General features: G+C 46.0%; 1 protein-coding gene across 1 annotated transcript in view; it reads left to right on the forward strand.

The window, feature by feature from the left end:
* The first annotated feature begins 6,005 nt into the window (after positions 1–6,005).
* Positions 6,006–13,361, forward strand: part of MLYCD (malonyl-CoA decarboxylase) — a 29,923-nt gene continuing 22,567 nt past the window's right edge. The window contains exons 1-3 of the mRNA XM_018555865.1: positions 6,006–6,042; positions 6,385–6,514; positions 9,179–9,335. Of these exons, the coding sequence (XP_018411367.1) occupies positions 6,006–6,042; positions 6,385–6,514; positions 9,179–9,335 (324 nt within the window). The remainder of the gene's footprint in view (positions 6,043–6,384; positions 6,515–9,178; positions 9,336–13,361) is intronic.

Below are 13,361 nucleotides of genomic sequence, written 5' to 3' on the forward strand. Positions count from 1 at the left end.
CTCTGCCAGCGTCCATCACCAAAATGCCTCTGTTTGCCTGAGGACAGGACCGCATGGTCTCGAAACGTCGCTAAGGAGATGTGTGTTATCTCAGTCAATAAACAGCATTGACTACTGCACCCACCCAGTTGGATTTGGGTTTTTGTCCGGTCAGGAGTGCGATGGGACAGGAGGATTAAGCATCACCAAAATGGGCGCTGGCAGCTAAGCGCCCATGTGTGATGGTGTCCCAGTGAGGTGTCACCCGGTTGCTGCTCCGGGTGACACCATACCTCGGGACACCCCCGTCCATTATTCTTTACCACACAATATGGTGTGTTCGTGTTCTGTGTTGTTAGCACTATGCCTGTGAAGGTTCTCATTCATCCAGGTCATGATATATCTGTAAAAAATAAGTCAAGGCAACTTCCTGTATTTTTCTTGAAGACGTTTCACTGGTCATCCAACCAACTTTCTCAATTCAATGTAATTTTGAATTGAGAAAGCTGGCTGGATGACCGGTCAAACGTCTTCAAGAAAAATACAGCAAGTTCAGTTGCCTTGACTTATTTTTTACAGATATTTGTATTTTTAGGTTTTGCTTTTTTGTTTTTTTGTTTTAGGGATGTGTTTTGGGTTAGGGCTGACCATGAGTCTGACTGAAACCCAAGCTGCTTGCACTTTGAACAGGTATTTTCTTATTTTTTCAGATTTATTTTGAGCTCAAGGAGAACAACACAAACACTGTACAGCCAATCCAAATGTTACAGGCCTTGCTCAGAACACTGTTATACTTTCAGAACCGAAGTAGCTCTCATCATCTCATGCATATAGCAAATATGGCTGTTAAAGGAGAACTATGGGGTAAGTGTTTTCCCCATAGTTCTCCTAAGGGTCATGGGAAGACACAAACTAGCGTCCTCCCATGACCCAAAGCTCAGTATACTGCGAGCTACAGCTCGCGGTATACTGAGTCCGCCGCAGCTGGGACGGATCACGACATTACTGTCGAGACCCACCCAGCTGCGCGATTGACAGCTGGCTCTGCCTATCTGGAGGCAGAGCCAGCTGTACCCGCCCCCTCCCCCGTCCGTTCTGCCAGTCAGCGCTGGAGGATCAGAGCAGGGAGGGGGGAATCACTGCAGGGAGCCGTGAGTGACAGTCACGGCTCTCTGCAGGGACATGATGGAGAAGTGAGCGAACAGCGGTATGTGTTCGCTCACTTCCCGGTCTATTGAGCCGACGTGTGACAGTCCCATTGTCACAGGTCGGCTAGAACTATGAGGATGAGTGTAAATCATTCACCTCATAGTTCTCCTTTTAAGGGCTTTTTGATGTAGGTGCTTGCCCCTTTTTGCAGGTAGAAAAGGCAGATGGCTACAAGGGAAGGGGAGGTTGGGATTATGGGGGATAAGAAGGTTGTAAAGGAAAGCTGTATGGAGTAATACACAGAAGAAAGAAATTATGGTGGGATAGGTAGATGTGTAGGAGAGCAGTGATTTACCCTGATGGGGAAGTGTCTGGGGTTGGGGGGAGGGGAGGAACAGTCATTTTATTTTAATTAAAAGTTAAGTTTCAGGTCCTTGGGTGCGCTGAGTTGGTTGAGACACATTCCTCTGCAATATTGCGATCTCTTTGGAACTAATTCTGGCATGTGAAGCCAATGATGCTGTGCAGGCTGCACATGGATATATGGCTGGGTTTGGCAAACGCCCAAGCGAACGGAATCCAGGCCAGTTCACTCATCACATTTGTTCCTTTGCCGCGCACTACCACATGCACTTTCATTTCGAATAGACTGCCAATGCAGAGCAATGGAATCAAAGCTGGACTGGCAGTGTAGGTCCATAACTGATGACTGTATTATGGATGGGGGGGCATTCTAAATGAATGGCACAGCAATGCACACACGTTGGGTTTTTTTTAACCTCAGAACACATGTGTGAGCCTGGAGGCCATGCGCCATTTGCGAACGGTAAGGAAAAGATGGAGGCATTGACAGAAGTGCAGCCCTGGGGTCTACGGCACCTCTTGCGCTTACATCCGAAGCAGACTAAAAGTACAGCAGGAGCTCTATTAATCCCGGCATGCAATCTAATGGCTTTGCAGGATGTAGAAGTATGCCTGCATGACGGCGATTGGCTTTTGTGGAGCAGGAGTCTTCTGCTGCTAAAAATCTGTTAAGGTAATTATCCCCCCGGAGTTGGCCTTTAAAATAGAGACACTTAAAGGTGTGTAAAATGCAGTATACAGGTTTGAAATGAATAGCTGGGTTTCTGCTGTTGAAATTTGGATGGCAATTTGATTTCAATTTAAGATTTTCTGTATCCGCAGGAGATGAACGCGGTCCTGAGAAGCATGCTTTCAGCGGACACTGTCCTTCCTTCTGGAGCGTGGCTACTTTTTTTCCCCATGGCCCCTGTGTGTGTTGTAATGTAGTCACTGCTCCAAGCTCGCTCCTGTGATGGACTACAATCTCACATTTGGTTTACTAATTTGTATTGGGATTGTAGTCCATCACGGGAGTGAGCTTGGAGCGGTGGCTACTTTACAACACACACAGGGACCATGGGGAGCAAATGTACCCCCCCTCCAGCAGGAAGGACAGTGTCAGCACCAATTCAGAGATGATTTGAGGATCTACAGCCGAGTGATACACAAAGCATGGAGGCGGCTTCCCGGCCAATCAGGAAGCTGGGCAGCATGTAATGATTCGCTGCCCGGCTTCCTGATACCGGAAGCTCAAGTATCAAAGCATTTGGGCGAGTAAGAGTACTTGCCCAAATACTCGGCATCGGCACCGATACCTATACTAGTATCGGTATCGGTGTATCCTTACTTAAAGTGACATTAAAGTCAAAGTTTTTCCCTCCCCCCATGTTAATGTTAGCACTTACCTTTAAATGAGGTTTCTTAATCCGATCTTCTTCTTTCCTGATGTTTTCATCTGTCCCTCCAGCGGTGCGGCGGCTCTCCGATCCAGCGCTGACTCCTCTCTGCTTACAGGCACTTCTGATCCCACGGTGTCTGGATGCGGGTGCACGCGTTCAGAGACTTACCTTGCGTCTCTGCTCGTCTCCCGCCCGAGAATTCGAACTGCGCATGCTCCAGCCCCAAGATGCTTTGCGGCCGCCCGAACAGTTTCGGATTTTTGGGCGGGAGCGTGCAATGAAAACAGGGTAAGTTTAAACCGCTGTTAAATCGTTTTTTAAAAAAAAAAAACGTTTTGCCTATATCTACTGCCTGCTAGCAGTAGATATAGACAAAAAAAACGGAGGGTTTAGAAACCCTTTAAGGAAATTCATTAGCATCATCAATGTTAAAGTGACACTAAACTCAGGAGTTGAATCTTAAAAATGCATTCAAGTACCTTTTAAATATTAGCAATAATGTATCTTATTAGTGTATCACTCGGCTGTAGATCCTCCAATCATCTCTGAATTGGTGCTGACACTGTCCTTCCTTTTGGAGGGGGGCTACTTTTATTCCCCATGGTCCCTGTGTGTGTCGCAAAGAAGTCACCGCTCCGAGCTCGCTCCCTCCCTATAACTTCAATACAAATTCATAAACCAAACATGAGATTATAGTCCATTACGGGAATTTTTCCCTAGTCCACAAAGCTGATCAGATCTCTAAATATAAACTATGAAGGATTTGGACATCGGGAAAGCTGCAGATGTAAAAATAGACTGATGAGTTAATCTAGGAGCCCAGAATAAGTTATGCCTGGGAGTGGTCTGGAATGTCTCAGCCCTAAAGGAATAATGGATCTGACCTCTTATGCCCCTTCCTGGGGCTCTGAAGTTAGAATTGCCACTGGTAATAATGGGTTTTGTTGCCAGTGAAAAAGACCATAAGGCGTATTTCTGCTTCATTGCAACTGACTTTACTACCCAACACTTGCATGAACCCACCTCCGTTATCAGTGGCATCACTAGGGGGGTGTGGCCCACACCGGGGGAAACCATTGGAGAAGGTGACACCTTTTTGTCTCACCCCTCCCTCTGAAAAGTCAGGCACTCCAGTCATGGACTGAGAGTCCAACAGCTGCACCAGATAGGAGGGGAACTGACGGCATTGCTTATCCTGCCTGGTGAACGTCCCCTCCTCTCTGCCAGCGTCCATCACCAAAATGCCTCTGTTTGCCTGAGGACAGGACCGCATGGTCTCGAAACGTCGCTAAGGAGATGTGTGTTATCTCAGTCAATAAACAGCATTGACTACTGCACCCACCCAGTTGGATTTGGGTTTTTGTCCGGTCAGGAGTGCGATGGGACAGGAGGATTAAGCATCACCAAAATGGGCGCTGGCAGCTAAGCGCCCATGTGTGATGGTGTCCCAGTGAGGTGTCACCCGGTTGCTGCTCCGGGTGACACCATACCTCGGGACACCCCCGTCCATTATTCTTTACCACACAATATGGTGTGTTCGTGTTCTGTGTTGTTAGCACTATGCCTGTGAAGGTTCTCATTCATCCAGGTCATGATATATCTGTAAAAAATAAGTCAAGGCAACTTCCTGTATTTTTCTTGAAGACGTTTCACTGGTCATCCAACCAACTTTCTCAATTCAATGTAATTTTGAATTGAGAAAGCTGGCTGGATGACCGGTCAAACGTCTTCAAGAAAAATACAGCAAGTTCAGTTGCCTTGACTTATTTTTTACAGATATTTGTATTTTTAGGTTTTGCTTTTTTGTTTTTTTGTTTTAGGGATGTGTTTTGGGTTAGGGCTGACCATGAGTCTGACTGAAACCCAAGCTGCTTGCACTTTGAACAGGTATTTTCTTATTTTTTCAGATTTATTTTGAGCTCAAGGAGAACAACACAAACACTGTACAGCCAATCCAAATGTTACAGGCCTTGCTCAGAACACTGTTATACTTTCAGAACCGAAGTAGCTCTCATCATCTCATGCATATAGCAAATATGGCTGTTAAAGGAGAACTATGGGGTAAGTGTTTTCCCCATAGTTCTCCTAAGGGTCATGGGAAGACACAAACTAGCGTCCTCCCATGACCCAAAGCTCAGTATACTGCGAGCTACAGCTCGCGGTATACTGAGTCCGCCGCAGCTGGGACGGATCACGACATTACTGTCGAGACCCACCCAGCTGCGCGATTGACAGCTGGCTCTGCCTATCTGGAGGCAGAGCCAGCTGTACCCGCCCCCTCCCCCGTCCGTTCTGCCAGTCAGCGCGGGAGGATCAGAGCAGGGAGGGGGGAATCACTGCAGGGAGCCGTGAGTGACAGTCACGGCTCTCTGCAGGGACATGATGGAGAAGTGAGCGAACAGCGGTATGTGTTCGCTCACTTCCCGGTCTATTGAGCCGACGTGTGACAGTCCCATTGTCACAGGTCGGCTAGAACTATGAGGATGAGTGTAAATCATTCACCTCATAGTTCTCCTTTTAAGGGCTTTTTGATGTAGGTGCTTGCCCCTTTTTGCAGGTAGAAAAGGCAGATGGCTACAAGGGAAGGGGAGGTTGGGATTATGGGGGATAAGAAGGTTGTAAAGGAAAGCTGTATGGAGTAATACACAGAAGAAAGAAATTATGGTGGGATAGGTAGATGTGTAGGAGAGCAGTGATTTACCCTGATGGGGAAGTGTCTGGGGTTGGGGGGAGGGGAGGAACAGTCATTTTATTTTAATTAAAAGTTAAGTTTCAGGTCCTTGGGTGCGCTGAGTTGGTTGAGACACATTCCTCTGCAATATTGCGATCTCTTTGGAACTAATTCTGGCATGTGAAGCCAATGATGCTGTGCAGGCTGCACATGGATATATGGCTGGGTTTGGCAAACGCCCAAGCGAACGGAATCCAGGCCAGTTCACTCATCACATTTGTTCCTTTGCCGCGCACTACCACATGCACTTTCATTTCGAATAGACTGCCAATGCAGAGCAATGGAATCAAAGCTGGACTGGCAGTGTAGGTCCATAACTGATGACTGTATTATGGATGGGGGGGCATTCTAAATGAATGGCACAGCAATGCACACACGTTGGGTTTTTTTTAACCTCAGAACACATGTGTGAGCCTGGAGGCCATGCGCCATTTGCGAACGGTAAGGAAAAGATGGAGGCATTGACAGAAGTGCAGCCCTGGGGTCTACGGCACCTCTTGCGCTTACATCCGAAGCAGACTAAAAGTACAGCAGGAGCTCTATTAATCCCGGCATGCAATCTAATGGCTTTGCAGGATGTAGAAGTATGCCTGCATGACGGCGATTGGCTTTTGTGGAGCAGGAGTCTTCTGCTGCTAAAAATCTGTTAAGGTAATTATCCCCCCGGAGTTGGCCTTTAAAATAGAGACACTTAAAGGTGTGTAAAATGCAGTATACAGGTTTGAAATGAATAGCTGGGTTTCTGCTGTTGAAATTTGGATGGCAATTTGATTTCAATTTAAGATTTTCTGTATCCGCAGGAGATGAACGCGGTCCTGAGAAGCATGCTTTCAGAGTGGTTCTCTGTCGGGTTCCTCCACTTGGAGAGAATTACGTGGCAGTCCCCTTGCGACGTCCTGCAGAAGATCAGCGAGTAAGTGCACCTCCTGCAGATGAGCACTCTAGGCTTTTTAAATTTCTTTCTTGTAATTTTTGTTTTTGCTTGCCGATAGTGAGGAAAGGTTAAGACCCTGGTGCCCAACCTGTCGCCCAAGGGCCAGATCTGGCCCACTCATGTAGGAGATCTGGCCCTTTGGTACTTGTGGGGCCTTCAAACCCCAGCAGTCTGTAGTGGGAACAAGATCATTGATTGTAGTGATACTAGCAATGATTTCTGCTAGACCAGGGGTCTCAAACCTCCGGCCCTCCAGCTGTGGTGGAACTACAAATCCCATGAGGCATTGCAAGATTCTCATAGCCACAGACATGACTCCCGAAGAGATCATGGGATTGCATCATAGGATTTGTAGTTCCACCACAGCTGGAGGGTCGGAGGTTTGAGACCCCTGGGCTAGACTCATGTAATGGGCCCCAAGTCTCTCACTGTGGCTCCTGAATTCCTTATTAATGAGTCCACCCCTGTATAAAGGAAATAATGGTCAGACAGTATGGACATGCTACAGGTATGGCTGGAGACTTGACGTTGACGAGAACTAGCGGAAACCTCAAAAGTTAGGCACCAGCTGTAATTTTTAAGGAGCATTGGTGACCTGGATCCTGGTTTATCATATCTGCAGTCTCTGACAGTCTTTTCTAGCATTACATATACTCAGTATTGTGTGCTGCCCTTTGGGGATGTCAAATGTGGCCCTTGGGTCTGCATTTGAGGCCTCTAGTACCTCATAGGTTTTATTGCTGCCTGTACCAATGTTGGAGAGAATTCTCCTCACTTCCTGTGTGGTCAAAGGGACAGGATATTGGGGGGGGGGGGGGGGGGGGGGGGACGTACAGCCGCGTAGGGAATACAGTGAGGGTTAGTGTTAGGAGTACAGGGAGTATTAGTGTTAGTGTTTCAGGGAAGATTAGGGTTATGGTTTCAGTGAGGGTCAGTGTTAGAGTCACAGTGATTGTTAGTATAAGGGTTCCTCAGGTTGGGGCTTCTTTTTCTGCATTGAAAACTGACGGAGAGGGAACACAAGGCACACAATCAATAAAAACCCGACAGAGGTTCTAATAATTTCTCACTCTGTGGGAATTGTGGGACTTTCCCACATCTGTGGGAAAAACAATTGTTTTTGAACTCAAAGTGTCCGTTTCTAGTTTTGGATAGAGTCTAAAACTGTTATCTGGGACTCTGTTAGAGAGATTTCTTCTCACTTCCATTCCTGCTGACGTTGGGTTTAATCGGACAGGAAGTGAAGAAGAATCTGAGACCGACATAAAAATCTGAGAGCGGGTTCTGGGCTTCCCCCTACTCTACTATAGAAAAGCATTTTTATTTCTGTTTTGTGGGTTTTTGAAGGTTTACTCTTACTTCCTGTCTGGCAAAACTTTGTCAGCAGGACTGGAAGGGAGGGCAACTTTCTGTCCCAGACCCCCGGATATCATTAAAAACCTGACGGGTTCTAAAGGTCTGTTCACAATTTTCCAGTGCCGGCACATTGTGGTAAAGCATGGCACCTCAACACATTAAGGCAAAGCAGCTGCAACGCACATGCTTTGCTGTGCACCACAATCAACTGCACCGCACTACTGTGCATTGTGGTGTGCTGCGTTGCCAAAAATATTGCATTTCCATCTTTTTGGATGTTTTGGTACATTGCCAGCCCATGTATTTGAATGGGCTGCTTTAAAAGAGAACTGTGGGGTAACCTTTTTATACCATAGTTCTATTTAGGGTCACAGGAGGACATATACTAACATCCTCCTGTGACCCAAAGCTCAGTATATAGCAGGCTACAGCTCGCTATATACTGAGAGGGCTGCAGCCGGGACGCATCCCGACAATACTGTCGCGATCCACCCAGCTGGCTGATTGACAGCGGGCTCTGCCTATCTAGAGGCAGAGCCACTTGTGCCCACCCCCTTTTCAATCCGTTTCTCCAGTCAGCACTGGAGGGTTAAAGAAGGGAGTGGGGGGATCCCAGTGGGGAGCTGTGACTGAAAGTCACCGAACTCTGCATCGAGATGATCAGAAGGTGAGCGAGCCATCGATGGTATGTGTTCACTCACTTCCCGATCTATAGAGCCGACGTGTGACAGTTTCATTGTCATACGTCGGTTCTAACTATGAGGATGAGTGTATATCACTCGCCTCATAGTTCTCCTTTAAAAAATTGAATGTTAGTACATGGAAAAAAACACTCGTCAAATCAACGCAGCTGGATGCCAAGGTCTGAATGGGCCTTTCACACACAAGTTTTGGCTGGATATGCACTAAACTCTGCTTGCTTACGTTTTGCAGACGATGGTGAGTATACAATTATTTGGTGTATGTATAGCCAAAACTTTTTTTAGGGAAAAGTAAGTTAATGGTCTGGTCACCATTGGGGAGATTTTCCCTTCACTTCCTGTCCTGGAGACACAACACAGCTCTCCATTTTTGGAAGATTTCCCCTTGCCTCTTGTTCTAGTGACAACTGTAATATTTTGGATTTCTCCTCATGATCTACTTTTTTTGTTTGTTTTGGATATTTTATTGTTTTATTATCTGTGTCTCCATGTTGCAGATAGCTCTTCACTTCCTGTCAGTTTGACAGGATTCAGACAGAACAGGATGTTTTTTTTCTAATTCCTTCTAATGTATCTGTCCTTGCAGGTATGAGGCGGTGCATCCGGTCAGGAACTGGACAGATATGAAGCGTAGAGTGGGACCGTACAGGAGATGCTTCGCCTTTACCCACAGCTCAATGCCTGGGGAGCCTCTCATTGTGTTACACGTCGCTCTGATGCAACATATTACAGGCAACATCCAGGTGAGTCCACCTGACCCTCAGAAAGCTTTGTTGTGCCTGGCTGAATGGACAAGTTTTATTTAAAGGGCATGTAAACCCTAATAATGAACTTCTCTTATCTGGTCCCTATTGGTCTGTTATACACCGATCAGCCATAACATTAGGACCACAGAGAGGTGAAGTGAATAACATCTTGTTACAATGACATCTGGAAGTGGGGGGGATATATTACAATGGCACGTGGCAGTGGGGGGATATATTAGGCAGCAAGTGAACATTTTGTTCCTGAAGTTGATGTGTTGGAAGCACAAAAAATGGACAAGTGTTAGGATTTGAGTGACTTTGACAAGGGCCAAATTGTAATAGCTGGACGGCTTGGTCAGAGCAACTCCAAAACAACAGCTCTTGTGGGATTTTCCCGGTCTGCAGTGGTCAGGACCTCCCAAAAGTGGTCCAAGGAAGGAAATCCGGTGAACCGGCGACAGGGTCATGGGCGGCCAAGGCTCATCGATGCACATGTGGAGCGAAGACTGGCCTGTGTAGTCAGATCCAATAGAAGAGCTACTGGAGCTCAAATTGCCGAAAAAGTAAATCCTGGTTCCAATAGAAAGGTGTCTGAACACACAGGGCATCGCAGTTTGTTCCGCATGGGGCTGCATAGCTGCAGACCGGTCAGGGTGTCCATGTTGGCCTGTGTCCACCATCAAAAGCACCTACAATGGAAACGTGAGCATGAGAACTGGACCACGGAGCAATGGAAGAAAGTGACCTGGTCTGATGAATCATGTTCTCTTTTACATCATGTGGACGAACGGGTGTGTGTGGCTTATCTGGGGAAGAGATGGCACCAGGACGCACTATAGGAAAAAGACAAGCTGACGGAGGTCCTGCCACCATGTGGATGGTACTTTGACACATACCACTGACCTAAACATTGCTGACGACCAAGTACACCCCTTCATGGAAACGGTATTCCCTGATGACAGTGGCCTCTTACAGCAGGATAATGTGCTCTACCACACTGCAAAAATGGTTCAAGATGGTTTGAGGAACACAACAACGAGTCTGAGATCTTGACTTGGCCTCCAAATTCTCCAGATCTCAATTCAATCGAACATCTGTGTGATGTGCTGGAAAAACAAGTCCAATCCATGGAGGCCTCACCTCGGAACTTACAGGACTTAAAGGACCTGCTACTGACTGCTTGGTACCAGATACCACAGAATACCTTCAGAGGTTTAGTGGAGTCCATGCCTCGATGAGTCAGGAAAAAGGGGGACCTACTCAATATTAGGTGGGTGGTCATAATGTTATGGCTGATTGGTGTATATGCAATTTAAAATGGTTTTATTATATCTGTATGATAAGCGCAAACAAAACAAAAACCTGTTGATCCTGCCAAAAAGCTCATACGCTGAGAACTTCCTGTACACTCTGCATGTTCTGCAAGCTTGTAAGCTATCTCTGAGGACTACAAAAGGGGGGGATGTTCCGTTTTAGGGTGACATCGCGGTGTCTCGCCATAAATGCAGAGCAGTGAGCGTTGTCGCCCTAGGACAGGAAGTGTGTTCCTGGCAGAATCGCCATGTGAAAATAAAGGGGAAAAAAGACTGAAAAAAATAAAACTAATGCAGCCACCACATCGAAGGACAGGTAAGCTGCAATGTATCACATTTGTGTTCTTGGTTTTAGGTGCACTTTAAATTGTGTGTGTATATAGATCTATATGTGTGTATGTAATATGTGTGTGTGTATATATATAATATATATATATATTCGTGTTTTCCCCGAAAATATGACACTGTCTTATATTTTTTTTGGCTCAAAAAAACACACTAGGTCTTATTTTCGGGGAGGCTGCCGCTGGCTTCATTGGCACCATTGATCTCTCTCCCGCGGCTCTATAATTGTTTAACCATTTCACACCCTTTTTATCACATACGAAAAAACTAAGTTTTGTCTTTATACATACTTTATCCTTTGGCAGTGCTATGCCTTGACGTAGGAAATCACAAGTCACAACAGTCCTATAGGATCACACGCCTGCCTCAATCTGGTTTTCATATATAAACTTTGTTACCAGAACTGCTTGGAAAGCGCACATGTGTCACAAAGGTGTTAATTTGCTGCACGGAAATATCAATGGGATTACTCTTTCTTTCGAAAGCTTTTCTTCTTCTCCATCAGAAACGATTACCTATTCTAACAAAGGGGTTTAATTGTCTAAAAATGAATTGTCGGCTCACACTGCAATTATACCAGCAGGGTACCCATGGATAGCAAATGCCACTCCAGCCTCTGATTTTTAAAAGGACTCGTTGCAAATAATGAGAAGAAAAGGCTGCTAATTCATCGAGCTAAGCGTCAGACATCCTGGAAGTTGGAGCAAGTCAGCCCTTCACGTGCTGTGCCGTACCCGCTGTGCAGATTGGACCCACGGAGCTACTAAATGTCTCCCCGTGTCATATTAGAATGGAAGTTGTGACCTTTTTCCAAATGCAAAGATCTGAAGAGGAAAACTTTGTGATTCATGACTCGCTTCTGACAGATGTTTAGAGAGTAAAAATAACGATGGGAGCAAAGCCTGGATCCTTTCACTTCTAATCAGCAGAAGAATTCATTTTGTACATTGTATAGTTTTGATGCCTGTAAACTCTTTAGGTCCCGGAGAGAGTGCTGTGGTACAGGAACAAGAATTCCAGTGACATAAGGTATCTGATGGACAAAACGCATTTACTTGGATTTACGTCTTAAAGTGACGTTAAAGGCAATTTTTTTCCACCTCCCAATGCTAGTGTAAGGATTTACTTTAAATGATGCCTCCTTATCCGATCATCTTCTTTCCTGTAGTTTTCAGGAGTTCCTCCAGCGCTGGTACCGGTCTCTGACTCCTCTCTCTTCCTGGCACTTCCTGTCCCATGGAGTCTGTGCGGGTTCCCGCTGCCTCCATTGACTTACCTTGCGTCTCTTCTCATCTCCCGGCTAAAGATCTGTAGTGTGCGTGCGCCCGCCCCATGATCCTTTGCGGCCGCCCGAGAATCTTCAGATCTTCGGACAGGAATGCGCGGCGGAGACCAAGGTAAGTTTAAACCCCTTTTGTTAACTTTTTTTAATGTTTTTGCTAGGGATGCACCGATGCCAAGTACCGTGCTCGGTACAAGTACAGATACTTTTCCAGCTCCAAGACTAGACAAGAGAAAAATTAAAAGTTAGGAAGCGGCTGTCATTTGTAAGGAGCCTACGGAGCTCCTGGGATTTGTACCTCTCTGTTTTAATGTATGATTTTGTTTTTATAAATATATATAGGTGATACCATTTTTACAAGTACTGATACTTGCCCAAGTACTTACAGATACAAGTACTGATACATTTTTGCTGTCATGTGACTGTTTTTCTAAATCAAGACAGTGGTGGAGCGCCAGAGCCAGGTCCCAGCTGCAACCTCTGCAACCCTGGTAGTTCTCATGAAAATGCCAAGTATCTGCACTGGTATCTGGACATTCCTAGTTTTTGCATATATCTACTGCTTGCTATGCAGTTTAATAATCCTTTAAGGCATTTAAAGCGCAAGTGAACTCAAAAAGTGAAGATTTCCTTTTTTATAGGGAATCATCATCGTAAGGGTCAGCAGTAACCTGATAGATCTTCCTTTTTGTCTTGAATTCCTTCTGAAAAATACCAATGCACTTCTTGTGCCTAGGCACTCTTGTTCTCTAGCCTAATATCTGTATATCTGCAGTTGGAGATCATTTAGGGCACTGCTGCCTCGGACTGTTAGTCTCATCAGATTTGGAGTGAGATTTGGTGCTCTCACTGTTCTCCTTGCTGGGGGGAAACTGTACCTGAGAACCTGCAGTGCCAGGATCTCCCTGCTTCATTCATTCTTCGAATCTTGGCTTCCTCCACCTCTCCTGTTGTTGCTTCTTGGTCATTCCCCCACCAGTCATCAGGGGGGGCAACTCTAACGTGAGGAAAGCCCTGCTTTTAGCAAGATGGCCGCTTCCACACAGAGACACAGTGGAGAGCAAGGCATTTTAAGTCCATAAT

This window comes from Nanorana parkeri, unplaced genomic scaffold (assembly GCF_000935625.1).
Source record: "Nanorana parkeri isolate BGI_ZX_2015 unplaced genomic scaffold, ASM93562v1 scaffold216, whole genome shotgun sequence".
Lineage (NCBI taxonomy): Eukaryota > Metazoa > Chordata > Amphibia > Anura > Dicroglossidae > Nanorana > Nanorana parkeri.